This window comes from Lissotriton helveticus, chromosome 6 (genome assembly GCF_964261635.1).
Source record: "Lissotriton helveticus chromosome 6, aLisHel1.1, whole genome shotgun sequence".
Lineage (NCBI taxonomy): Eukaryota > Metazoa > Chordata > Amphibia > Caudata > Salamandridae > Lissotriton > Lissotriton helveticus.
This window is the reverse complement of record NC_136067.1, coordinates 1,636,360,500-1,636,388,478: the sequence shown is the minus strand read 5'-3', so window position 1 is coordinate 1,636,388,478 and position 27,979 is coordinate 1,636,360,500. Positions and strand designations below refer to the sequence as shown.

Here is a 27,979-nt window from a genome sequence, read left to right as displayed (position 1 = left end):
TGTATTCTATGGTATTTAGAGGCATTTGTGTTTATGAATTTGTTAGTATATGACTCCAGCCTCTAAGTTCCTAAATTGAAATACACCCTTGTTATATACTTATATCCACTGATTGTGAGGCGTGCCAGCAGATGAAACCGAAGTCCCGGCGGGAGCGCCGGATGAATCTTCTCTCAGCTCTCATGTCCAGGTCGGCGGCGTCACCACGCCCGGCCCCCGGGTGGTGCGCCCCTGCGTGTCATCCCCCTATCTGCCGTTTCCCGGTGTGGGGGTGACTAGAGTCCAGATGGAGACATATGCGGCGGCTTTGCAGGCCTCAATGGCTTCTCCTTGTCCTCCTTCCCCTCCTGGGACGTCAGCGGATCCCTTACAGTGTGCGGGGCCCTCCGCGGTGTCGCCGGCCCCGGCGCTGACTGGTTCGGATCCAGGTTTGGAAGATGTGGTGCCACTGGGGTGCAGTCCTTTGGGGGTCCCTCCTTCGGTCCACGGCACCTCTGCTTCGCTGTTAACTCCAGCGAGAGTCCCTGTGGTGTCGCGGGAGGTCGCCGGGACTTGGGTCACACCCCCGAGTCCCACTCGGTCCTCGGGACAGGCAGTGGCCTCGCCCGAGGCCGAGGTGATGCCGCTTAGGTGCCGGCGGCTGCTGGCCCCGGCGGTGCCACAGGGGCTGGCGGAGGGCCCTTCTTGTCCAGTCACGGGGCGAGGTTGGCAGGGGACCCCTCGTTGTTCCCTGGGTCCCTCTCGCCCCTCCAGGCAGGCGGCTTCCTCGTCGGAGGTCGGGTCGACACCTTTCCGGCGCTGTTCCCTCGCTGCCCCGGCTCCGGCACAGAGCGCTGTGGCAGAGGTCGTTCCGGCAACTCCCCTGGCGTCGGATGACGATGTCCTGCCTCAGATTGCAGACTCTATGGCGCCAGGCCGACGTCGGCCCGTTGACTCGTCCTCGGACGCCTCTTCTCCAGAGGTGCGATGCTTGCTGGTGTCATCCTCGCCGGAGACGGGCACGTCGTGGCTTTTTCCCGGCATCGTCTAAGGACGGCACTTCGCTGTCGCCACGGTCTTCGCCAGAGGCGCCGCAGGTCCCCCACTCCTAGGTCCCTCTTCCTCCTTTCCGGACCTGGCCCTTGCTTCCTCCGGTTGGCCAGGGGGACGGTCGCCTTAGCTTGCAGCCGTTGCCTACTGAGGAGCTGCTTTCCCCACTGCTGGGCCCTACGGAGGCGGGTGCGGCTTTCGCTCACGCTGTTTCCACGGCTGTGGGGATTTTGCGCATGGGTGATCCAGCTGCCCATTTCCCCGCGGATCATCTTCTAGAGGTTCTTCATCAGGGCTCTGGTGGGTAGGTAGCTGCTGCTTCCCTTCGAGGGTTCACTCCATTCTTCTCTTTTGGGGACTTGGGGACGGCCCGCCACGGGGGACCCGGTGTCCCAACACCTTCTGCGCCGCGTGATCCGGTGTGTCTTTCCTTTCACCCCTCTACCAAAGGCCCTCTTTTGCAGAATGCCTTTCCCTCTCTGCCGCCGCTGTTGACTCCCCCGTCACGGGAGGCCCGCTGGCTGGACCCCTGGGGACGCAATGTATTCGCCTCAACCAGTGCGGCTCTGCGGGCCCTTAACATGCAATTGTATTTTGGCTAGGGTCACTTCTTGCTTGTGGGACTCGGCAGAGTCCCTTATGTCTGCCGCTTCTCAGGAGGGTGCCTGTGTCGATTTGAGGCACCATGTGTTGGATGACCGGGAGCTGGCGGCGTTTATTCTCTGCTCTGCCCTGGACATCTCGGAGGTGCTTGGTCGTGCCATGGCTTCTTCGGTTCCACTTCGTCCCCATGTCTGGCTCCGGGACAGTGTGTTCCTGGAGAACGTTCGGGAACGGCTGGTGGACCTTCATTTCGATGGCGCTCTTTTGTTCCACGCCGCTGCGGACTCAGCCATTCAGAGGTCCTTAGCGGGGCTTCGACCTCCTTCTCCTCCTCAGTGACCTGGGTGTTGATCTGGTTTTTGGGAGGTTCTTCTGTTGGGACGGGTCGCCACAGTTGTGTGATCTGTGTGCTTCATGTGCATTCGAGTCCTCCTTGTTGGGAATGTTGTTCTGTAGGCTGCTGGCCGGCCCTTCTTGACTGTGTGTTTTTGCTTTGGGTTTCTTCACCATGCTGGCCCAGAGACTAGGCCTTCTGTTTTTTCTCTTTGGCTGCTTGACAAGCCTTATGCAGGGTTTTTCCGCAGGTCTTTTCTGTTGTCCTCAGCTGCAGAAGTTTGTTCCTAAGAGGTTCCCATGTTCTGGGACGTAACGTACCCTATGTTGGCAGTGGTAGTTGTTATATAGCTCTGTCATGCGCTGGGGAGCTGTGGTCGCTTTCGGGCATCTGCTCTCCATGGCGTTGCGGTATGTTGCAGATGCAATCATCTTGCTGATGGAATGGCTTGAGTTGCGCCCCAGGGTGTCCTTCTCCGGGGTCGCTGCGCTGTTCGCCTGGTCTGGCCCGCTGTCTGCGGCCTGGCGTCATGGCTCTGTCTGGTTCCGCTTCTTTTTGGGCCGTGTGTGCGGACTCCACCCTGGAGCGTGTCCAGACCCTTCTTCGCCTTCCTGCTCTCTGTCTTTGGATGGCGTCTGGCTTGCCCTGAGTGCATCGTTCCTTGGTGTTCTCGGCGTCTGGCTGTGCTTGCCGGTGCCGACCTTCTGTCTATCTGCACAATTTTGCCTTCTTGGCGCTTTAGTGGGACAGTCATCCTTGCCTTGTCCGCTTCTTCCAGTGGGCCCAGCATTGAAATTCTACCTCTCCTCCCTGGGGCATGAGATGGTTCTTGCGTTCCTTGTCCCTTTTTCGGGCGCAGTCTGTCCCTGTGGAGCGTTGGATGGTTCTTCCTGGGTGGCTTCAGGCTCCCCTGTCTGCTTTCGCCTGCTTTTTGCTGGTGGCGCCGTTCTGTCTGGTCTATTACCTTCTGGCTGTGATAGGCGCGGATGCCCTCTTCACTGTGTGTGTTCCCGGTTGGGGGGGGGGTGTGGCTTACCTTTGCTCTTCCTCTTTTCCTTGGAGTCTCTAGGTTGCTCTTCTCCCTCGGTGCTCCTCTTCATTGTCTTGGCCTTGAGTGGAGGTTTTGTTGCCTTGTATGGGCGTGGGGTGCTTTGTCCTTCTTTCGCCTTGCCCTTGTTTCCTCTGCTGAGTGAGGATGGGCTGCCTCTTTTCTTGCCTTCCCGCATCCCCTCTGGGGTCAGTTGTCTTCTAAGTGTAGGGGTTCCCCTTGCCTGGGGGGACAGGGCTCTTCACCCTGGCCGTTTCCACTGTCCCCAGTGGGACTCTCTGTTATGTCCAGGCGGTGGGGTCCACTTGCAGACCCTCCTCCCCTCTGGGTATGGCTAGGGTATCTATTCTACGTTAAGGATTCTGCAGCTAGTAGTCTCTATCAAATGTATGAGTTACTTACCATCGGTAACGATGTATCTGGTAGAGACGATCCTAGCCGCAGATTCCTTCACAACCCGCCCTTCCTCCCCGTTCTGCGAGGACCTTTGGCTTGGTCTTCTGCATTCGCCTCCCTGTGGGTGGCTGTGTCTTCTATGAGTACATTCTTTTCCTCTTTCTGACAGGATGTTCGTCCTGTTCATTTGTTCCCTTTCCTTCCCTTTTGGCACCTTGGAGGATAGGTTATAGGTACTTCTGTGCCCTTATGCTTTGGTTGCTCCAGGTTGGGGCCTACCTTCCACCCTGCACCCCCTCTCTTCCAACCCCCCTTTTTTCTTACTAGGGTTCTGGGCCCTCTGCTTTCCTCTAGGTTGGGGTGTTTTGGCTGTGCCTCTACCCTTTGTTCCTTATGGGGGTTGTCACACTCTGTTATAGGGCTGTCTTGGAGTTTTGGTGTTCCTTGTTTGTCCCGTACTGGTTTCCCTTCATTGTTTTTGGTTGGGGTTGTAGTCCTGCTACATGTTATCATGCCATTTTTACATATGTTCTTTGTCTCCAAGGTGGGCTATCTCCGTACTGGCAGGGTTGCTGCTCAGGGCTAGGCTCTGTTCTTTATTCTTTTCCCTGCCTTTGGGTACTGCAGTGCCTGGCACTGCTCTTTATGGTGTTGTTCCTCACCATTCCTCTTCCAATTTTTCTACTCTTTCGCACACTGTTCCTATACTCTCACAGTTTTGTCTGGTGGCTCCGCGTTGTGGCGCGGAAAAGTTCTCAGAAGAAAACTGACGTAGGCCCGCCGGGGTGGGACTTATGTGACCTCGCTGTTGTCACTTACGCGGACAGCGCCTGGGCGGAGTCGCATGATGCCGTCCCACCGACATGCAGGGGTGCTGTGGCAAAAAAAATTCCGGATCCAGTCTCACGCCTGGGGATAATTCTACGTTAAGGAATGTGCGGCTAGAATCGTCTCTACCAGATACATTGTTACCGAAGGTAAGTAACTTGTACGTTGTTGCTAGTGTTGATGTTGGCAGTTATGCACTCAAAGGTGTTGTAGTTTAAGGAGTCTATTTCCGTCACGGAAATATTGTTTTCGTGGATGATTGCTATGCCTCCACCTCTTTGATCTTTTCTATCTTTGTTGGTGATTACAAAGCCAGGGGGGACAAGAGTATCCATGAGTGAAAATGAGGAGTCATTTAGCCATGTCTCGGGGATGAATGCTATGTCTATGTCGTGAATAAGGATGGATTCTGCTAGCTCTGTGGCAGGCTTGGTGGCTGATCTGCAGTTAATGAGCATCCAGTTTGTGGGGGACGTCTCTGTTGTTGATTTTTTCATTTACGGGGACTGTGGGGATGATAGTGCCTGTAGCCAGTGGTCTAGGGGATTTCGGAGGGGCCTGTTCTCTTCTCAGTGCGTTGATCACCTGTATTTTGGATTGGCGGGTGGCAGTAATAGGATTGTCGTACGAGGAAGCGAGAGCTGCTGCTTCACTCGCAGACGTTTAGTCTCTAGTTCTTTTCGGTCTCTTTGTCTGATCAGAGAGGGGGGTAGAGGTCCTTTCGGGTGGGGAGCCTTTGGCAGCCTCTATTGAGAGAGAGAGGGGAAGGAAGGGAAATCATGTGGCTTTAGGGGTGTGGCGAGGTTGGTAAGGATTTCATTAAGACCCTCAATAATGGTTGTTATCTGGCTTTCAAGCAGGGTGAGCCGCTGCCCAGTCTCTATGTTGGTGTTCTGGGCGGGAGAGTTAAACCTTGGGGAGAGCCTAACGTTGTTAAGTTGCCCTTTTGGGAGTGAGCTGTCCGTGTGGGATCTAGGCGGGATCGGGGGTGCTGGGTTCGGTGTAAAATTGCATGGAGGACTGGGGAGGGGGTTGGGAGTCACGTACTGTGTGTTGAGGCCGTTCGAAGCGGATGGAGGGCGGGTGTCGGATGCGGGTGGTTGCCAGAGGGGGTTAGAGGGTTCTTATTCTCTCTGGTAGTGTTGGGGGTGGTGTCTCGTGGCGGGAGACAGGTGTTATTGCCAGGGTGCGCGGCGTGATGGGTGAGTTCTGTTGGCGGGTCGGGTTCTTCAGGGAGAGGAGGGTGGGCGGGCAGGGGAGGAGTGCATGGGGGGGATGTCCCGAGGGATGGGAAGAGAGCTTCAAAGGTTTCTAGTCTGTCACAGATCTGCACACGATTTGTATGTGGTGCCTGGGAGTGCACCACGACTCCGAAGAGTGCGACGCCTGTCAACGGATGAAACCTAAGTCCCTCCTGGAGCGTCGTATGAAGTTGCTGCCTGCCCGGATGTCTGGTCCTGCGCCTTCATGCCGCCGATCTCCCTCTAGAGATCGGGCCACTCACTTGGCCGTTCCTGCAGACGCAGTTCGAAGACAGGTAAGTACAAGCGTAAGTCATGGAGGTCTTCCTCAAGAAAACATGACGCTGGGGCCCGCTGCTCTCGGTCATTGCCAGGCACTGGCGCTCTGCAGTCGTCTCCTCCGTACCAACCCTTTCCAACCCTTTCCTGGTGTTAAAGCGACACGGTCCCACATGGAGGCCTATTCAAAGGCTCTCTAGTCTTTTTTTGGGTTACGCCCTCTCCCTGGTGCACTTATGGGTCCTAGAGAGGAGGATGGCACTCATGTCGGGTCTTCGCCGGCGGCTTTGTCCTTGACACCAGCTGAGTCTACTGACTGCGACCCCAAAGTCGATACGACGTGGACGGGACACGGCACAGCTTCCTGCGCTGACGTCGGCTGTGAGTTCTACGCCCTGTCGATCTCCTTCCTCCCCGCTGGTGGAGGTCGAGCCGCCGTTCATCCGTGCCCGGATCGCTCTCCCGCTGGCGGTGTCCCGGCAGCGTTCTACGTCGATGCCGGCGGCTCCTCTGTTGATGGAGGATGTGCCCCCATCGGGGTTCACCAAACACAGGGTCGTTTCATAGCCCCTTGGTGCAGGTGCTTAGTGTTCCTTGGCCTTTGGATCTACCCCAGGATGCTCCGCCTTTATTTTCTAGCGGTCGGGTTAGCCTTCAGCCATCCCCAACCGACGGTTTGTTGTCGCCTCCCCGGCTTGCGACAGAGGCTAGTGCTGCCTTTGCGAGAGCTATTCGCAGGGCTGTGGATATTCTCTGCTTGCAGCCCCCTGGGGTTTCTCTACCCACTGATCCTTTACTGGATCCCCTCCACATGGAGCCTATGGAGGTGGAGCATTAACTAACCCTTGGAGGGTCCTTGTTTGATATCATGATTGGTACATGGACAGGGCCCTCCTCTGGTGACCCTGTGGATACAGCAATTGCTCGCTGGCTTCGCCCGGCCCCAGACGATCCGGTTTAATTGTCCCTTCACCCTAGGGCTTGGGGTCTGGTTGTGCAGGCAACTTTCGCCTTGCAGCTTTCTTTCGCTCTGCTGTTGCTCCTTCCCACTAGGGAGTCTCGGTGGCTGGAGGCATGTGAGCATAATATTTTTGCCTCCGCCAGTGCCGGCATCCGTGCCTTAAACACGTCTTGCATGTTTGCATGTGCTTCCTTTGCCCTTTGGGACTTGGTTGAGCTCCTTCTTTCTTCACTCCCAGAAGGGCCCTGAGCTGACTTGAACCGTCTTCTTCTTGATGGCCGCGGATTGGCACAATATTCCATTCGATCGACCCTGGATGCTACCGACTCTATTAGAGCAATGGCCCAGTCGGTTGCTTTGCGCCGCCATGCTTAACTCTGCGATAGTCATTTTCCCGAGAACGTTCAGGACACTCGTCGGGATCTGCTGTTCAATGGTGTGGACCTTTTTGATTGTCACGCTGATTCAGCGGTCTCCTGCCTCATATCTGGTCTCCTGTGATTTACTAGCCCTTACGACCCGGCTGTCTTGACCTTATGGGCTGTCTTTGTCACACGCTGTGTGGCTTCCTGTTGCTTTTCTTTGTTTTGGATCTTGGGTTCATGACGTAATACTCAGAGGGTCTGGGTGGATACTCCGCCATGTTTGCCTTCGTTGGTGCAGCTGGTCAGCTGGTTATGCCTTCTTTGAAGTCCTCTGTCTGTGAGCATGGCTCCAGGGGAGGCCCCCTTGTTGAAGTTCAGATTTACCCTATGTGGGGTATTTAGTGGCAGTTGTGTAGCTGCCTTTCTATGAGGAAGGCTTGGTACGCTCCTGTGGAGTATTCCTACCAGAAGATCGTATGTGGATCAATCTGTCTTCTCTCTTACTGCTGTATGCAACCCACAGGTTGATGTCGATCTATTGCATTTTCAGTTTAGGTTGTGGTCTCTGGTTGTCCGTACTTCTTCGACCCATTGCTATAGGTTTCTTACCATGAGGCTTCTGCCTCACCTGCCCTTCACCTGGCATTTTTCAGCATCACTGTGCTCCTTCCATATTAGCTGCTCCTCTTTTAGCCATCCACTGTCCCTTGGGGCCTTTGTTCTGTTCCTTTCAGGCACAGCTCTACCACGGCTGACGCCTGTCATCGTTTGGCGCCAGAGCAGTGCGGCTGTGCGGCACACTTCTCTAGTGTTTGCATGTACTGCCAGTGCACCCTAATATGATTCGCTATCATAGGGCGCTTACGTTCTTTCTTCCACTTCTGCGTTACTGGTTCCACCCTCCCCTCTTCGGGATGGGTAATGGTTTCTCGTACTTCAGCCATGTCTGGTCTTGTTCTTAAGGGTTGCGTCTTCGCCATGTACGTCTCTGCTGTGCATGGGATTGTGCCCTCTAGTCTGGGCCCTTACCCAACAGGAGCTTTTTCCTCTTTTCCTGCTGCTTTCTGCACAGGGGTTTTCCACACTTCTGCTTTGGGTTCCTGCTGTAACACTCTCAAGGGGAGTGTTCTCTTCAGGATACTCGCTCTTTGAGTCCCGTGGGCCATTAGCTTGGTCCTGTCTGTTTCCACTATCGTGTTTGGCTCCATCTCCTCATCTGTCTAGCGGGGGACAGTGGCTCCTTGCGGGCAGGCGGCTGATGTCGCTTACGGATCCAGACTTTGCCCTGTCCAATTCTGCTTCCGCATGCCTGTTGGTACTTTTCGCCTATCATAGGCTTTTATTATGTGAGGCAGCTTTTTACGTTCTCTTCTTTTTTTTTTTTTTTTACATTTTTTTATTATTGAGGTTTTGCAGATCAAACCCCCGGTGGGGGTGATACATTACATAAGTAACAAACATTCCACATATGAGAGGGTTACATAGTCATCCATAAGAAGTGCAAACAGTGTTTTTCTGTGTCATGCAGTCTTGACCTCCGCCAACTGTTAGATATCCGATGGTCTGCTGGTGTGTAAACTAGGGAGTGGGATGTAAGGTTTTAGAATGCTCTGTGCCAGGGTCATGTGCTGGCGGGGGTATCTGTTAGAGTCATCCCCGAGTGAGTTGTTGTGAACTTGTAACCTCATGACTATTTCGATAGACTGAATAAAAAAGGGGGAATATGCGCCGGTTTTGGAACTTTCGGTCTATATCAAATACAAACTTGAAACCGTAAGGGGAAAGTTTTCCTAGTGTTGCGAGTGGTGGTAAAGCATGCTAGAGCGTGTGTGGCGGATTGGCCTGGATCAGGGGACCTCGCTCGGGGAGGGTGTCATGGCCGACGGGTCGAAGACCGAACCAGGGGGGGGCACCAAATGCACGCGGGGACAGGGGGGGGGCGCACGTCAAGGGCTGTGGGTTCCAAGTCCCAGATTGGCCAGATGACAATCTGGTTCGTCCTGTGTGCGGAAGATTATGTATCTGGTGGTTGGGTGGGGTGCCGCGGCGAGGCCTGGGTGGGAGGGGGAGACAGGCTTTTTACGTTCTCTTCTTAATCTATATCTGCTCTGTGCTCTTCGCACAGCGGAGTTGCGCAGGCAACGTTCCTTCCTGCGGTGTCCGTGGTCTTCGCCCCTGTCTGCTCATTCTACAAGCTCTTCTGTGGGTGTCCAGCTTCCCATATGACCCCTTTTTACCGATAGCCTGCTTGCTACTGCATCCTTCACGTCTGGGCTGCTCCCACTACCCTATGTTTTTTTTCCTATGCTTCGTATCGTTCTAGCGCCCACACGGTATGCTTGGGTGTGTTTCTGTCTTCCACATGACTATCATTTTGACTGTAGTCCTGTTTTGGGTGCTTATGCTGATTGCCGTCAGCTCCCTCACATGTCCTGTGACAGGGCGTGTGTGTGCTGGAGTGTCTTGTGTTTCTGGTGCTACCGACACTTGCTGGCCATGGGTCGACATCCTGCCGCTGCTGTCCCACGTATTTTGTCTGGTGCAGGTTCGACAGTGTCTTTTTTCCATTGTTGTGCATGCTGGCCAGGTATGCGCTGGCCCTGTCATACCAGTTTGTTATCTCTGGGTTTTACAATCAATCAATCAATCAATCAATCAAGACATTTATAGAGCGCACTACTCACCCGTAGGGTCTCAAGGCGCTAGGAGGGGGGGGGGTGCCGTTACTGCTCGAACAGCCAGGTCTTGAGCTTCTTCCTGAAGGAGAGGTGGTCTTGGGTCAGGCGCCGGTCTGTCGGGAGGGAGTTCCAGGTCTTGGCGGCCAGGTAGGAGAAGGATCTTCCTCCTGTTGTCGCTCTTCGGATGCGGGGGACGGCGGCGAGGGCGTGGCTGGTTGATCTGAGGTGGCGCTTGGGAGTGTAGAAGTTGATACGGTTGTTGAGGTAGCTCGGGCCTTGGTCGTGTAGGGCTTTGTGTGCGTGGGTGAGGAGACGGAAGGTGATTCTTTTGTTGACGGGGAGCCAGTGCAGGTCTCTCAGATGTCCGGAGATGTGGCTGTTTCGTGGGATGTCGAGGATGAGTCTGGCTGAGGCGTTCTGGATCCGCTGGAGTCTCTTCTGGAGCTTGGCGGTGGTTCCGGCGTAGAGGGCGTTGCCGTAGTCCAGTCAGCTAGTGACGAGGGCCTGGGTGACAGTCTTCCTGGTCTCGGTGGGGATCCACCAGAAGATCTTCCGTAGCATGCGTAGGATGTTGAAGAATGATGAGGAGACGGCGTTGACTTGTCTGGTCATGGAGAGGGAGGAGTCCAGGATGAAGCCCAGGTTGCGTGCGTGGTCCGTCGGTTTGGGTGCGGTGCCCAGGGCGGGGGGCCACCAGGAGTCGTCCCAGGCGGAGGGCGAGGAGCCCAGGATGAGGACCTCCGTCTTGTCTGAGTTCAGTTTCAGGCGGCTGGTCGTCATCCACTCGGCTACATCTCTCATCCCTTCGTGCAGGTTGGCTCTGGCGGCGGCGGGGTCGTTGGTCAGGGAGAGGATCATCTGGGTGTCGTCGGCGTAGGAGATTATGTTGAGGTTGTGTTGGCGTGCGATGGCCGCGAGGGGGCTCATGTAGACGTTGAAGAGGGTGGGACTCAGCGAGGATCCTTGAGGGACGCCGCAGATGACTTCGGTGGCCTCTGACTTGTACGGTGGTAGGCGGACTCTCTGTGTTCTTCCGTCGCGGAAGGAGGTGATCCATTCCAGTGCCTTCTCCTGGATTCCGATGTTGCCGAGGCGCTGCACTAGGGTGCGGTGGCAGACAGTGTTGAAAGCCGCGGAGAGGTCCAGGAGGATGAGGGCCGCTGTTTCTCCGTTGTCCATCAGGGTTCGGATGTCATCGGTGGCAGCGATGAGGGCGGTCTCGGTGCTGTGGTTGGCTCGGAAGCCAGACTGTGAGGGGTCGAGGGATCCATTCGTCTCGACAGTTACTTACAGTCAACACATCGGATTCTGCGGATCCTTCAGACCCTAGGCTCCGTTCCTCTTCTTGCAAAGCTATGAACTCTCACTTCCCCACCAACAGTAGTAGCTTATGCTTCCTTTCTCTCCACCCGCATCTATATACGAGGTGTTCGTGCTGTTCTTTAAGAGCTTGTGGTGCCTTGGCCTCCCACTGTTTCCCGCTCTTTTCAGGGCTTCGTGGTCTGGTGTGGCTGCACTGGCTTGCAGTCCCCTCCGTGTTCCGTCACCTTGCTGACAGCTAAGTTCTCTTGCGAACTTGGTGGGGTTCAGTCGCAGACCCGCTACCTCTGTGGGTATGGCTTTGGTATCTATTCTATGTTTAGGAATCTGCGGCTAGATGTCTCTATCAGATGGACAAGTTACTTACCTTCGGTAATAATGTATCTGGCAGAGACACAGTCAAGCCGCAGATTCCTTAACGCCCGCCCATCCTCCCCGTTCTGCGAGGACCTTTGAAGGTTTGGCTTCCTGCATTCGCCTCCCTCCGTGTAGCTTTGTCTTTCTGCGTGGTGACGTCTTCACTTCACTCCTACACGGAATACTTCAATCTGTTTTGCTTGCTCTACTTAATCATATTAGGGTGCACTGGCAGTACACTTTTAAATTTTTATGCCCTAGATTGTCCTGTGTGGGATCTTCTCACGGTTCACCACCCCTCGCTATCCCCTTCTCAATCGTCTTGGGGTCTCTTACCTCCCCTGCGGTCCATTGGTTTGAAGTCTCTTCGATCTGCCTCTGACTATAGGCCTCTTCCAGGGGATACGACGTCCTTTTCTGGTGCCGTCTTGTCATGGATTTTCTTTGCCCTTCTGGATTATATATATTGTGGTTGCAGACTTCTGTCGTCTGCCATGATGTTTTTTCACATAGTCTATTGCCTCCAGGGAGGGTTTAGCCTTAGCTTTTGCGGGGTTGCTTCTCAGAGAGGTGCTCTGCTGTTTCCTTCCTTCATTTGCAGTATACAATGCCTAGTACTATCCTTTATGGTGCTGTTTTCACATTTCCATTTCTTTTTTCATTCTTTACGCACACTGTTCCCATACTCTCACAGTTTTTGGTGGTGACTCCGCGTTGTGGCGCGAAAAAGTTTTTCCAACGAAAACTGACGTCAGCGTGCCAGGAGGGGCATATATGGCTCTGCTGATGTCATGTCTGAGGACGACGTCATGGCGGAGCCGTGCATCGCCACCCCCGGCGAGCAGAGGTACTGCTGCGGAAATATTTCCGGATCCAGTCTACTGGGGATATTCTAAGTTAAGGAATCTGCGCTAAACTGTGTCTCTACCAGATACATCGTTACCCAAGGAAAGTAACTCGTCCATCTGAAAGAAACAGGTTAGTATTAGATTCCTTACCTTAGAATATCCCCAGGCGTCAGTCTGGATCCGGAAACTTTTGCGTAGCAGTACCCCTGCGGCTCCGCGTCCGTCGTCGGTGTCGTGCGCCGTGATGACGTCGCTGGAGTGTATAGACGCCGCCTCCGCGCGCTGACGTCAGTTCTTCTTTTTTCCGCGCCAGTTAGCGCAGATCCGAAGAGCAGTACTCCGGTCTTTTGACCAAAGTTTTTTGATAACTCTAACTCTTAAGGTGCCTGTAGGATGCCCGGTTTTAAGAACTGTGACGGGTGTGATCGCGCGATGTCGGTCACCGACCACCATCGACTCTGCCTCCGGTGCCTGGGCGCGGACCACGACGTGGAGTCCTGCGTCGACTGCCGGGCCTTGACGACTAAGGCTAGACGGGAGCGGTCCCGCAAGCTTCTCGAGCTCCGGGTGTCGGCCCCGCGTCGAGAACGGTCCCGGTCCGGCCGGAGGTCGAGGGAGCGGTCGAGAGAACGGTCGCGGATCCGCCACGAGCGCTCCGGAAGTCGTCACCATTCCTCCGGTTCCTCAGGTAAGAAACACAAGAAGTCGGGGCGTCGTCATCGCACCCCCGACTCCCCCCGACGCTCGCGCGATGCGGCCGGGGGTTCGGGTAGCCCCACCCCCGCGTGGGTCGCCGACGCTGCCTGCCCCATACCCGTCGGTCCCTGGGCAAGGCGCGTCGCGCGAGGAGATAGAGGAGTTCCCCATGGCCATGAGGGCGCTGTCTCCTCCGACGGGGCCTACGGCGCCTGCGGGCCCGGTGGTCCCGTCCGGGGGCCCGAGCGGTTCGGGTGCTCCTGCCCCGACGCCGTCGGGTGCTCCGGCCCCGACGCCGCCGGCGGCTCCGGCCCCGGCGCCGCTGGGCCCTTCGGGGTCGACGCCGGCTGGTCCTCCGGCCTCTCCGGCGCCGATTCCATCGGGCCAACCCATGGTGCCGCCTCCGGCCGGCGTCGGGGCTCCGGCGCCGGCTCCGGGCGGCGCCGCCCCCACTCCCTCTTCATTGGCCCCGTGGAGCCGGTCTACATCGTTGACTCAGAATATGGTGAGGATGAAGATTATGGAGAGGGTTGGGAGGGGTCTGAGGACCCTCTGTCACGCGAGTGTCAGTACGACGTGGACTGGACAGGTGACTTGGGTGAGGCCAGTGGTCTGGATGATTCTCCTAACCCTGGTTTTGTCTCGCCTCCTACTGTGGCTTCGGAGGCTGGGGCTGCTTATTCAGTGGTGTTGATGAGGGCTGCCAAGGCTTTACGCCTTGAGCTCCCCGTCGCTAAAGTGAGGCCTAACATCCTCACCGAGGTCTTCAAACCGCAGTCATGCCCACAGGAGCCTCTGCTGCCGTTCAATGAAGCCTTGACAGACGTTCTTTTGGGCACGTGGTCCAGGCCCGCTTCAGGTTCGCCTGTTGATAGGAACGTGGCCAGACGCCACCGTCCGTGTCCGGACGACCCTAAGTTCCTGTCCACCCATCCCACCCCTGAGAGTCTGGTGATCCAGGCCTCCACTTCCCAAACCGCATTCCCGTCGGCCCCGCCTGACCCGGAATCAAAGAGGTACGACCAGTATGGCAAGAAGGTCTTCTCGTCCCTGAGTCTGGGACTGCGGTCTTGCAACACCGCATGCCTCTTGGGCCGCTACACCCACTCTCTGTGGGATACGGTCGCGGAGTGTCTGCCGCAATGCCCGCAGGAGGTACGGGACAAGCTCGGCCAGGCTATGATTGAAGGCCGAGACGCGGCGAGATATTCCATCAGGTGGGGCCTTGATACGACCGACTCGCTGGGCAGAGCGATGTCCACGACGGTGGCGATTCGTCGCCACGCCTGGCTGAGATCCGCCAACTTTTCGACGGATGTCCAAAATACTTTGATGGACATGCCGTTCGATGGCAGTCGCCTGTTTGGCGACAAAGCGGACCACGCGCTTGAGCGCTTCAAGGACTCCAGGGTCACGGCTAAGTCCTTGGGTCTCTCGACCCAGCGCCAGCAAACGGGTTCGTTTCGCTCCTTTCGTGGCCACGGAATGGGGCGGTCCCACACGTGCTGCCAGCCACGCACCGCAGAATACTTCTCAACGCGGTGGCGGCCGTGGATTCCGCCGTGGAGGCGGTCGGGGACAACGGCGGGGTCAGACCACACCTCCCCCCGCAGCATCAGCTTCCAAATCCTCCTAGTCCGAGCTTGCAGGCCCATGTGACGCCAGTGGGTGGCAGGGTTCGCCATCACCACTCCCGCTGGCGCACTATCACATCGGACAGGTGGGTGCTGCAGCTCGTCCGAAGGGGCTACTCCCTCCCCTTCGAGACCACTCCTCCAGCCATGCCACCGCAGAACCACCGTGTGTCGGGGGACCACTTGACACTTCTGCAGGAGGAAGTTACGGCCCTCTTGTCCAAGGGGGCCATCGAGCGCGTTCCTGGGCCAGAAGTAGGGTGTGGTTGCTATTCCCACTACTTTCTGGTACCCAAGAAGGACAAGGGGGGCCTGCGTCCTATCTTGGATCTACGGAACGTCAACGGCTTCCTCCGGAAGGAGAAGTTCAAGATGTTGACTTTGGCTCAGGTCTTGGCTGCTCTAGACCCGCAAGACTGGATGGTGGCGTTGGACTTGCAGGATGCGTATTTTCACATCCCCGTCCTGCCGGCCCACCGGCGTTACCTGCGGTTCACGGTAGGCCACGAGCACTTTCAGTTTATCGTGCTCCCATTCGGCCTTACCAGCGCCCCACGGGTGTTCACGAAAGTGATGGCGGTGGTCGCAGCTCATCTGCGCCGGTTAGGGGTTTCAGTCTTCCCCTACCTCGACGACTGGTTGTTGAAGGCGGGCTCGCCCCAGACAGTCGTCCACCACCTTCAGATGACGGCAGACCTCCTGCACGAGCTGGGGTTTTCCATCAATGTGCCGAAATCACACCTGTGTCCCTCTCAAAAGCTCCTTTTCATCGGAGCGGTTCTCGACTCGGCGCAGTTTCGGGTTTATCCTCCGGAACGGCGGGTCCGGGATATACAGGCTTTGATTCCCATCTTTCAGCCGTTATCCCGGGTTTCGGTCAGGTTGACGCTGCGGCTGCTGGGGCTGATGGCTTCCTGCATCCTTCTGGTGCATCACGCCCGGTGGCGGATGCGGGCTCTGCAGTGGGACCTGAAGTTTCAGTGGGCCCAGCATCAGGGCAACCTATCCGACCATGTCCTGATCTCGGAGGGCGCTGCGAGACAGTTGCAGTGGTGGCTTACGGACCGCGATTGGGTCAGAGGCAGATCCCTCTCCCTTCCCCAACCGGAGCACGTAGTTGTGACGGACGCGTCCCTCCAGGGCTGGGGAGGCCACTTGGGAGAGGCGGAGATCAGAGGCATCTGGTCTCCGGCGGAGTCCCGGCTCCATATCAACATGTTGGAGCTGCGGGCGATTCGCCTAGCACTGAAGGCATTCCTCCCCTTTGTCAACGGGAGTGTAGTGCAGGTGTTCACGGACAACACCACCGCCATGTGGTACTGCAACAAGCAGGGCGGAGTGGGGTCGTGGACCCTTTGCCAGGAGTCCCTGCGTCTCTGGCAATGGCTGGAACGTCAGGGCGTGACTCTGACGGTTCAACACCTGGCAGGTTCTCTGAACGCCAGGGCGGACGAACTCAGCCGTCGGTGCTCGGTGGATCACGAATGGCGTCTGAACTCGGACGTGGCGAAAGGCCTCTTTCTGCAATGGGGAGAGCCTTGGTTAGATCTATTCGCCACAGAAGAGAACGCGCAATGTCATCAGTTCTGCGTGTTGGAGTTTCCAAGACGGCACTCGCACGGCGACGCCTTTCGGCGCGAGTGGAGTTGCGGTCTGTTGTACGCCTTTTCGCCTATACCACTTCTGCCCAGAGTGCTGAAGAAGATCAGGCGCGACCGGGCCCAAGTTATCCTTGTGGCTCCGGACTGGGCTCGAAGGTACTGGTATCCCGAGCTACTCAGCATGTCAGTCGGTCCCTCGATCCGCCTGCCCCTTCAGGAGGACCTTCTGTCGCAGCAGCAGGGGACGGTCCTCCACCCAAACCTGTCCAGTCTCCACCTCCATGCGTGGAGATTGAGCGGCGACAGTTGAGGCCATTTGACTTGCCTCCTGAAGTCTGTAATGTGATTCTGGCAGCCAGGCGTCCCTCCACAAAGTCGGTATACGCCTGCCGGTGGAACAGATTTGTGGCATGGTGCACAGCAAAGGCTGTGGATCCCCTTTCTGCCCCTCTCTCCGAGGTTCTCCTCTTTCTTCTCTCTCTTGCCCAGCAGGGCTCTGCTCTGGGCACTATCAAGGGCTTCCTTTCTGCCCTTTCCACCTTCTTGAGGCTACCTGATCAGCCATCTTTGTTCAAGTCCCCTATTGTAACGAGATTCTTGAAGGGCATCACGCACATGTATCCACCTGTTCCGTTCGTGATGCCTCAGTGGGACTTGAACCTGGTTCTGACTTTCTTGATGTGCGCTCCCTTTGAGCCGCTTCATTCCTGGCCTCTCCGTCTCCTGACTTTAAAGACGGCCTTCCTGGTTGCTATCACCTCTGCCAGGAGAGTGAGTGAGCTCCAGGCTCTTTCTGTCAAACCTCCTTTCATGTCCATTCATCCAGACAAGGTGGTTCTGAGGACTAGACCTTCTTTCCTGCCCAAAGTAGTTTCTGCTTTTCACATCGGGCAGTCCATCACCTTACCCTCCTTCTTCCCGCCTCCGCATCCTTCAAAAGATGAGGAGCGGCTCCATCGTCTGGACCCAAAACGTGCGCTTTCATTTTATATGGATCGCACACGCCAGTTCCGGGTGGATGACCAACTGTTTGTTGGCTACGTGGGTGAGAAGAAGGGAAGGGCGGTACAGAAACGGACCATCTCTCGGTGGGTCGTCCTGTGCATCAAAGCGTGCTACTCTTTGGCTCGGAAGGAGCCTCCTGTTGGGCTGAGAGCCCATTCCACTCGGGCCACGGCGGCTACTACTGCCCTGAACCGGGGAGTCCCTTTGCAGGACATTTGCCAGGCGGCTACGTGGGCCTCGCTGCACACCTTTGCGAGGCACTACTGCCTGGACAGTCAAGTCCGGAGGGATGGCTTCTTTGGCCGTTCGGTCCTCCAGGACTTTCTGGTGTAGGATTGTATTGGTTCGCAGACCCACCACCAGGGTTGGTATTGCTGGGGTATCTATTCTAAGGTAAGGAATCTAATACTAACCTGTTTCTTTCAGATGAACAAGTTACTTACCTTCGGTAACGATATATCTGTAAGAAACAGTAGTTAGTATTAGATTCCTTACCGCCCCACCCATCCTCCCCGTTCTGCGAACTGATACCTAGGGTTAAGGACATCCCTTTCAGGGCCCTAGTTTCTAATGGCACCAGTGTTGGTTCTCACATGGCTCTGCGTGTTCTGGCGCGGAAAAGCTGTGTGCAAAGAACTGACGTCAGCGCGCGGAGGCGGCGTCTATATACTCCAGCGACGTCATCACGGCGCACGACGCCGACGACGGACGCGGAGCCGCAGGGGACGCCTGCAGACGACACCTACCGACGCGCAGGGGTACTGCTACGCAAAAGTTTCCGGATCCAGACTGACGCCTGGGGATATTCTAAGGTAAGGAATCTAATACTAACTACTGTTTCTTACAGATATATCGTTACCGAAGGTAAGTAACTTGTTCGATAGGTACATGCTCCTCCGAGAGGTATTCCCAGTGGTTTAGTAGCGTTAGCTTTAACAGTTCCATCAAATTTGTTTCTTTTTTTATTAAGTTCTGTTATAGTGCTTAGTAGCACGTGTTGTGTGATGCATGGGACTATATAAAATGTCACATGTATTGAAAATGTGATTATAGGTTTACAAAAAACTTTAAGGGTTGAGTATCTTTGCTGGCAAATATGGGTATTGTTGAAGGGAACTCTTTTTGATCATAATATAATCATTATTGATCATTGAAAACTCACTGTAGATGAGTGCGTTTATATAAACTTTAAAAATCTTGATTTGTTCTTTTTCCTAGTATTGAAGTGGTTAATCGCAAGTGCAGGCAGACTGTTTTCTACAGCTGTGCCAGAACAAATACAGCTTTTGCCTATCCTCTTTAAGGTACGTTTTTTAAAGCTCAAGCAATGTTTTTCAGCAAAATGAATTCTCAGATGTTCGCATTTTTTTAAACTAGTAACATCTGTATAGAAATAAACAGGGCGAAAGAAATGGATAACATCAATCAGTCAACATTTATATAGTGCAGCACTGTCACCCCTTAGATGTATGGGCGCTGACATTAATGGTACAAATGCTGTTTACATATTTGGCTGGGTGGATGTTTGTAATGTCCTCTGACGACAAGTGATCAAAATTCTCTACCTATGTTGCACCAGAAAATAATTCTACAATGAAAAGTCTTCTGTCGGTGCATCATTGTTGTAGGAGACTGGCTTAGTATATGGTGCACACTTATTTAAATGATGCACCTTGCACTAATCTATACAACCTTTATGGTGATTTTAGTGGTCTTTAAAAATCTTTGAAAGATCTCAAAGTGGTAGCTGTGGAGAGCAGCCTTTAGTTTTATCTTGAAGGAGTGTAAAGCAGCTTGTTTCTGATGGATTCATCTCCGGTGGATTCCTCACCTTTTAAATCACCCTTGCGCCAGCATTCCACAGAAACTTTTTTCTAGCTTTCCCACTTCACCAAGGTCGTCACAATGGCACTGCTCCGCTCACAATTCCATATGACTTCACCGGATCCACAAGAAGACCTCGTCGGCTTGCTGACGTCAGTTCCCATTTTCCCCCACCTTAGACGTGTAACGGTTTAATGGGACTCTCCATTTGGTATTGTTATTACTTTGTTTCTTCATTCTTGGAGTAGCAGTGTGATAGCTACTTTAACCCCTTCCATGCTGATGCATGATGGCCCCCGGCCGTCATGCATCACAGTGCTCGTGTGCTGATGACGGCTTGGGGCCGTCATGAACTCGCCCACTCATTAGAAGTGCCGCTCAGACGCAGAATTGCGGCCGCGCCCAAGGGGTTAAAGAAGTCTGGATTTAAGCCTTGTAGGGAGTGTGGGGGACATATGTTCATCACTGATCCCACGAGGACTGTCTGGTGCCTTTCTTCGGATCACAACGTCGGAGGCTGCTCCAATTGTCGGAAGATGAATCCGAAGGCTTTGAAAGAGCGTGAGGCTAAGCTCTTTATGGCTAAAGCAAGAAAGGAGAAGAGGGGCCGTAAGAGATCAAAATTGAAGTCGTCAAACTTGCATACTTTGAAGTTGAAGAAGCACAAGAAGAAGAGAAGGCATGGTTCTTGACGCCATTCGTCGAAGGGTAGAGCTTCGAGGTCATCTTCTCCAGCTCCGCGACGTCGCACTAAAGATGTCATCTCGCCGTCTCCTTCTCCTCAAGCGACTCCGGTTCACTCACTGACGCCGAGGGGTTCTCCGGCGCGCTCACCGACGCCGAATGGTTCTCGGGCGCCAAGGATATCTCCAGCGCCAAGAGATTCTCTGGAGCCAGGGATGTCTTCTCCTATGTCTGCTCCCTGACCTGTTCTGGATCCGATGCTCCAGCGCCAGGGCTTCAGCCTACTCAGCCTCGAGTGGATTCAGACTCGGCTCCTTATCCACTCTTTCCTGGACCTGGATCAGATCCTTCACATTTTCTTAATGTGATGTACGGCATGTTTGCCAGGGCAGCCCACCCTATTGGTGCGCCGTCAGGGCCCGTGGGTTTGCTTGCTTTCAATTTGGGCGTTCCTCAACAATATGCCCAGGCACCCTTCGTGCCCTTTATGCCGACAGCACCGTCTTGGCAGTTTCCGGCTCTGAGGTTTTCAATGCCGATATCACAGTCTCTGGTCCTTCTTCCTCACGACTTCGATTGGCCGTTGGTGCCCGCTTCAGAAGGCATTCCATCGACGCCGGTGCCAGTGTCTCGGGCGCTGTGCTTAGCGCTACCGACACCAGTTCCGAAGTTGTGGTCATGGAGGGAGGCCCAAAAACTGTTGGAGGAGGAGGAATATCAGCAGGAGGACTGAAGAAGGTGAGATCGAGGATTTTGTTGATGAATTTGAAGGCTATCGTGAGGCAAGTGGTCTAGATACTTCTCCAGAGTGGGAGCTTACATCACCAAAGGCCTTGCCTTCTCAGGGTGTTGCACCAAACCATGCTGTCATCAGGAATGCTGCTGAACTTTTAGACCTGCAGTTACCCACAGCTGACTTCAGGCCAAATATTCTAACAGAAGTGTTACATTCCCCATCTTCTGTGATTGAGCCTCGTTCGGCTTTTGATGAGGCTTTGACAGAGACAATTCTGGAGGTGTGGCCGAAGCCTGCTGTTTCAAGGACGGTGGCAAGGAGGTACAGGCCTGCTCCTAATGATCCTGCTTTTCTTTCTGCTCATCCTTCTCCAGAAAGTTTGGTAGTGCAGGGTTCTTGTTCTAAACAGTCGGCTGGGTCTTTTCCTCAAACTCCAGGAGACAGAGACTCTGAGCAAATGGTCCCATTTTCTACAAGATTGGAAATCTGTTACATCAGATATTTGGGTTTTAAATCTTGTAGAGAATGGGTACACCCTACTCTTCCAAGAGCTTCCACCTCCTTACCCTCCTCACCAGGGCTGGTATTCAGAGGAACATTTGCTGCTCCTGCAGCCGAAGGTTCTTCCTTTACTACAGAAAGGTGCGATAGAGGTGGTTCCGGAGCAGGAAAAGGGGTCAGGGATGTTACTCCTGTTATTTCCTGATCCCCAAGAAGGACTGCAGGTAAAGATGGATCCTAGACCTCAGGGTCTTGAATTTTTACCTCAAGCAGGAGAAAGTCAAGGTGTTGACCCTAGCTTATGTTCTTCTGGCGCTTCCGCAGGAAGACTGGATGGTATCGATTGATTTACAGGATGCGTATTTTCACATTCCCATCCTGAAGTCGCATCCGAAGTATCTCCATTTTATGGTAGGTTCTCAGCACCACCAGTTTGCGCTTCTCCCTTTCGGCCTTAATTCCGCACCTCGGGTCTTCACAAAGGTGATGGCAGTGGTGGCAGCTCATCTCAGAAGGTCGGGGATTCCTGTTTACCCCTATCTGGACGACTGGCTTCTCAAAGTCGCCAGACATGGTGCTGCATCATCTGCAGGTAACAACACAGCTGTTGTTCGACTTGGGTTTCTCGATAAATGTACCCAAATCTCATCTGGTGCCCTCTCAGCGCAGCCTGTTCATAGGGGCAGTACTGGTCACTAATATGTGTCGAGCTTACCCGCCTCTGCAGAGGATTCTCGACATTCAGGAGATTATTTATTTGTTTAACGATGGAGCGGTTGTTCCAGTCCTGAAGGTCTTACGCCTGCTAGGTCTGTTCGCTTCCTGCATACTGTTGGTCAACCATGGACGCTGGCACATGAGGGTACTCCAGTGGTGCCTCCGCAGCCAATGGTATTAGCACAACTGAGTTTTCCGGGAGATGGTCCTAATATTCAGAGACACTGCAGCGGATCTGTCTTGGTGGAGTGTGCTGGGCAACCTTGCTCAAGGGAAGCTTTCTCAACTTCCTCTGCCGGTAGCCACGGTGATCACGGATGCATCCACTTTAGGGGCTCATCTGGGGGATCTGAAGAAGTAGGGTCTTTGGGCGCTGGAGGAAAGGTTGCTCCACTTCAACCTTCTGGAATTGCATCCAATACATTTGTCTCTCAAGGTCTTCCTTTCCTCCCTTCGGGGTCAGTCCAACAACACTACAGCGATGTGGTACATAAACAACCAGGGAGGGGTAGGGTCGTATCATCTCTGCAGAGAGGTTCTGCGACTCTGGTCCTGGGCTCAGGGCCATTAGATTTGTGTAATTGCAAATCATCTGGCTGGAGTGCTAAATGTGCGTGCAGACAGTCTCAGTCGGCGATACTCGGCTGATCACGAGTGGAGGTAGTCCATCACATCCTGAAGATGTGGGGGTTTCCTCAGTTGGACCTTTTTGACACTCAAGAGAATGCGCGTTGCCCGTCGTTCGGCAGTCTTCAGTATCCGATGCGGGGAGCGTTGAAGGACGCGTTTCAATTGGATTGGGGATCTCAACTCTCTTTACGTGTTTCCTCCGTACCCTTGATCCCTCAGGTTCTGAGGAAGATTTGTCAAGACCGAGCCCAAGTCATATTGATCGCCCCGGATTGGCCACCCTCGGCTCCATCTCCGTCTCCGGACAGACCTCCTGTTGCATTCACAGGGGCAGGTTTTACACCCCCACTTCCAAAGCCTGCACCTTCATGCCTGGAGATTGAACAGAGCTACCTAAGTTCTTTCTCTCTTCCACTGGATGTGGTGGATGTTATTTTATCATCCAGGAGTTGATGTTATTTTATCAGCCAGGAGACACTCCACCAAATCTATTTATTCCTCTACATGGGCCAAGTTTGTGAAGAGTTGTGGACATCTGCAAGGTGGCAACTTGGGCCTCTCTCCACACTTTTGTAAAGCATTACTGCTTAGATTTGGAGGTTAGGAGGAATGGCCATTTTGCACGTTCTGTGCTGCAGGATTTTTTGGTATAGGTTTTTGGACACCCTTTTCTGGGAGAGGTACGGCTTGGGGGATTCAATTCAAAAGGTGAGGAATCCACAGTCAGATGTATCCATCAGAAGACCAAGTTACTTACATTCGGTAATGCTTTTTCTGGTAGGTACAGTATCTGCCTGTGGATTCCTCACAGCCACCCCCCCCGCCTCCCCCCCCCTGTTGTCCTCCTGCATATACCGAAAAACTTCTTATTGTTTGACATTGTTGTTTTTCATATGTCAGTTTCTTGCCATGCAGTTTGTTGTTAGGAAATGCTATGGTTTTTAGCTTTTCCTCTTTACCTACATACTGTATGTATTTCTTTATATATATTTTGTATACTGTGTATACTTGTATAATGTTGTTGGTCCTCCCGTTCGCCTCGAAGGCACAGAAAAAATGGGTGGAACTGACTTCAGCACGCCGACGAAGTCTACTTATGGCTCCAATGACGTCACGCGGAATCGCGTGCAGAGCCGTTCCATTGTGACGTCCTCGTCGACGTGGGAGAGCTAGAAAAAGAATTTCCGTTGAATCCTGGCGCAGGGGTAATTCAAAAGGTGAGGAATCCACAGGCAGATACTGTATCCACCAAAAAAGGCGTTACTGAGGGTAACTAACTTGTTCTTCTTGCTCTTCTGAGTTATCAGAAGGGTCTTTTCCATCTACGCCTGCGGATAGGAAATCAAAACGGACGGAGCAGTCGGACAAAAAGGTTTTTTCGTCTGGCAGTATGGCCTTGAAATCTACAAACGTCACATGTCTCTTGAGACGTTGCATTCATGCCCTCATGGAGACAGCTAAGGAAGTTGTTCCAAAATTGCCCGTCTGGTGATCCAATCTGGGCTGGACACGGGGGGGTCTGTAGTCAGAGCAATGGGGTCTTCTGTAGCAACGAATAGGCATGTCTGGTTACGGGGCTCAGGCTTTTCCCCTGATGTTCAGGCTACATCACTGGACTTGCCTTTTGATGGATAACGCTTATTTGGATCTAAGGTGGATTCTGCGCTGCAACGCTTTAAAGATAGCAAGGCAACAGCAAGGTCCTTAGGGCTTCAGTGACTATAGACAGTTCCGCTGGTTTTGGCATTTTTAGAAGTACTTGTACTTTCGTGGCATACAGCAACCACAGCAGCAGCTGCAGATAAATCCTCTGTACAGATCCTCCAGGGGAAGAGCAAAGGTTGTCTACGGGGTTTTGTCCGTCAACAAGTCTCCTTGTCCTTCCCCTCCTCCTCTTCTGCCTCTCAAACCGTTGTGGCAGTCCATCTACTTGGAGAGCAGAAGACTGGGTGCTCAACGACGACGTGGTGGCATACATTTTTCAGCGGTGGGGTCATCCTTTCATCGACCTTTTCGCAGGCGAACAAAACAGAAAATACCACGCCTTCGCATCCAGGTTTTACCAGCCAGGAACGAGAGAGAATGCACTTTTGATAAATTGGTCAGGGACGTATGCATACGCCTTTCCACCCCTCCCTCTCATTCCGAAGGTGGTGGCCAAACTTCTGAGATCCAGAATGAAGATGATCCTCATAGCAACTGACTGGCCTCGCCAATGGTGGTTTCCGGATCTGTTGCAACTCTCAGTTTGTCGCATCGGAGACGCCCATGCAGGCCGGACCTTCTCACCAAGATGGGGAGGGAAGATTCTACATCCCAACCTTCCCTCTCTCAACTTAACAGCATGGCTCCTGAAGTCCTGCAGTACGGACATCTGAAACTCCCTCAAGACTGCATGGGCATTTTACGGGAGTCAAAGAGACCTTCTACGAGAGCTTCGTACTCTCTGAAGTGGAAATGGTTTTACTTATGGTGTGTACGCAATGGTTGCAGTCCAATCAATGGGCAAGAGGAGGTGATCTTGCCATACTTACTTTACTTGGCCAAATCTGGTTTAAAAAACTCTTCCATAAAAGTTAATTTGGCAGCTATTACAGCATATCGTAAATCACCTAACCAACCTTCCTTTTTTTAACTGCAGGTGGTTAAGGACTTCCTACAGGGGTTAAAAAAGGTCTATCCCCCTGTTAGATCTCCTTCTCCCTCTTGGGAGTTGAACCTTGTATTGTCCAAATTGATGTGTCCCCCATTTGAACCCATTCATAAAGCTACATTGCAACACCTTTCTTGGAAGGTATCTTTACTAGTAGCAATTACAGCGGCACGCAGAGTGAGTGAGATACAAGCACTCTGTTCCAAAGAACCTTATGCAGTCTTCCACCATAATAGGGTGGTTATGCAAACCCACCATTCCTTCCTACCCATGTTTGTGTCGGAGTTCCATGCTAATCAGATGATTTCTCTACCCTCTTTCTTTCTCAATCCTACCACACTAGTGGAATCATCTCTCCATTTGCTAGACCTCAAGAGGGTTCTCAAATTTTATTTAGATGCAACAAAAGCCATGAGGAAGTCTGATCAATTGTTTGTAAACTATGGTTCTGTTAGAACAGGCTTTCCAGCTTCTAAGAGATCCATCTCGGGATGCAAAGTATCTTGTATAAAGTTGGCATACCAATTAGCAAATAGACCTCTGTTCGCTTCCCCTAAAAGCTCACTCTACTAGGGGCAAAGCGGCAACAGTAGCATTCCTACACAATGTACCGATGGCCGAGATTTGCAAAGCTGCGACTTGGAAATCGGTCCATACATTTACGTGACATTACTGTCTGGATTCGGGCTCCAGAGCAGATACCCAAGTGGGCCAGGCCTCCTTGAGGAATCTGTTCAAATGTTGACCTTTCGGAGTCTGTATAGTCCTTATGGTTGCTGTGTATCTGAATTGTATTCTGTTTTACTTGCCCACAGGATGAGGGGATGGGCTTGCTATTCTATTCATGTGCTTATGACTATTGATAAGGATCCCCTGGAAGAGAAAGATAAGTTACTTACCTGTAATCCTAGTTCTGATAGATACATCTGCCGTGTGGATTCCTCACCTTGTGAATACCCCCTTGCGTCAGCAACATTCGGAAATTCTTTTTTCGTAGCCTCGCGCCGACGTGGACTCCTGACGTCATAGAGACACGACCTCGCTCGCGACTCCGCTGACGTCACCGACGCCTATAATAGGCCCACGCCGGCATGATGACATCAGTTCCCTTTTTTCCGCGTCGTCGACGCTAACGGTTATCGGGAATCTCTGTAGCCAACGGATACTTTGTTGCCTATATTGTTACCTTTTTCTGCTTCTCTGTATCCTGTTTCTTCGACAATGTCTTTGAAAAAGACCGGATTCAAGCCCTGCAGAGAATGCGGCAAAATGATGTCCATTACCGACCCACACAGCGACTGCATCTGGTGCTTGAGCTCGGACCATGATGTGGAGGACTGCTCTTCGTGTAAGAAGATGAACCCGAAGGCCCTGAGGGAGAGAGAGGCGAAGCTCCTAGTGGCTAAGATGAAAGCTGGAAAGGGGAAGTCGTCGAAGTCTCGTTCTCGAAGGGCGAGGTCGAAGTCGAGATCGAGGTCCAGGTCTAGATCTCGAGGAAGGTCGTCTTCGAAGTCGGCTTCGGATCATGTTTCAAAAAAGAGGAAACATAAGAAGAGGAGACATGAGTCTCGACGTCGTTCTGGTAAGGAGTCGGGATCGAGGTCGAGGTCACCGAAGGTTCGTTCGAAGGTAGTGACCATTGAGGTTTCGGATCCAGAACCTGAAGGTGAGGCTTCCCCTTCTGAGTCACGGGCGCCGTCTCCGGCTCCGTCTCCGACTCCGAATCCGGCTCCGAGTCCATCTCCGGCGCCGTCCCCGGCCCGAGATGAGGAGGAGCATCATGAGGATGAGGGTTCCGAGCCATTAGGTGAGCCGAATCCGAACGCTCCTCGGGACAGGCCTGAAGGTTTTCATCCACCATTTCCTGCCCCAGGCCAGGACCCTTCTGCGTTTCTCAACGCGATGTATGGAGTCTTTTCGAGGTCGTGGTACCCCTCTGGTGCACCTTCGGGTCCCATGGGTCCTTTGGCTTTTAGCTTAGGAGTCCCTCACTCCTACCCTCCGGCTCCGTTTATGCCTTACATGCCGGCTCCGACGCCGCCGTGGCATTTTCCGGCTCCACCGAAGCCGTCGACGCCGGTTCCGGCTTCGCCTGCTCCGGGTCGACCTAGAACACATCCCTCTGAACCTGCGGATTCGATCCCGACGTCGATTCCGAATCCGTCGGAGCCGATGGTGGATCCGAGGGCAAAACGGGTCAAGATGAGATCCAGAAGAGAGGCTCAGCGCCTTCTAGAAGAAAGGAGGTTTTTGGATTCACAATCTGACCTTGAAGAGGGTGAATTGGATGAAGATACTTTTGAGGATTTGGCAGAAGCAGGAAGCCTTGATTTCTCTCCAGAGTGGGAGTTACCATCAGGTTCTAGCACTCCTTCTAAGGACATTCAACCCTATCATTTGATTATGAGAAAGGCTGCCAGTCTCCTTAAGTTGACTTTGCCTACAGCAGAATTCAAATCTAATATTCTGACTGAAGTACTCCATTCTCCGAGTTCAGTGGTGGAACCTCTTCTTCCTTTCAATGATGCTCTGACAGAGCCCATTCTAGAGGTGTGGAAAAAACCTTTGTCGGCTCCAGCTGTCTCTAAAAGTGTAGCCAGAAGATACAGGGTTGCCCCTGATGATCCTGCCTTTTTAACCTCTCACCCTTCACCGGAGAGTTTGGTCATTCAGGCTGCATGCTCCAAGAAGAACGTTAGTGCTTTCCCTCAGGTTCCTTTTGAGAAGGAGGCAAAGAAGCAGGATCAGGTGGCAAAGAAGTCCTTCTCCTCTGCCAGTATGGCATTGAAGTCATCAAATGCCACTTGCTTGATGGGGAGATATTTACATGCTCTGATGGACTCTTTGCATGTTCTTGTTCCAAAAATTCCTGATGGCAGCAGGAAGGATTTTGAGGAAGTCATCTCTGACGCTCAGGCAGCGGCTCGCCAGGTCATTCAGAGCGGTTTGGATACTGTAGACTCTGTGGCGCGCATTATGGGCACTGCTGTCGCTACTAGGAGGTCTGCCTG

General features: G+C 53.4%; 1 protein-coding gene across 2 annotated transcripts in view; it reads left to right on the top strand.

The window, feature by feature from the left end:
- Window positions 1-27,979, top strand: part of PSME4 (proteasome activator subunit 4) — a 1,411,622-nt gene that overhangs the window by 1,135,634 nt on the left and 248,009 nt on the right. For both annotated transcript variants that reach the window (XM_078649478.1, XM_078649477.1), the window contains one exon: window positions 18,442-18,527. In XM_078649478.1, the coding sequence (XP_078505604.1) occupies window positions 18,442-18,527 (86 nt within the window). The remainder of the gene's footprint in view (window positions 1-18,441; window positions 18,528-27,979) is intronic.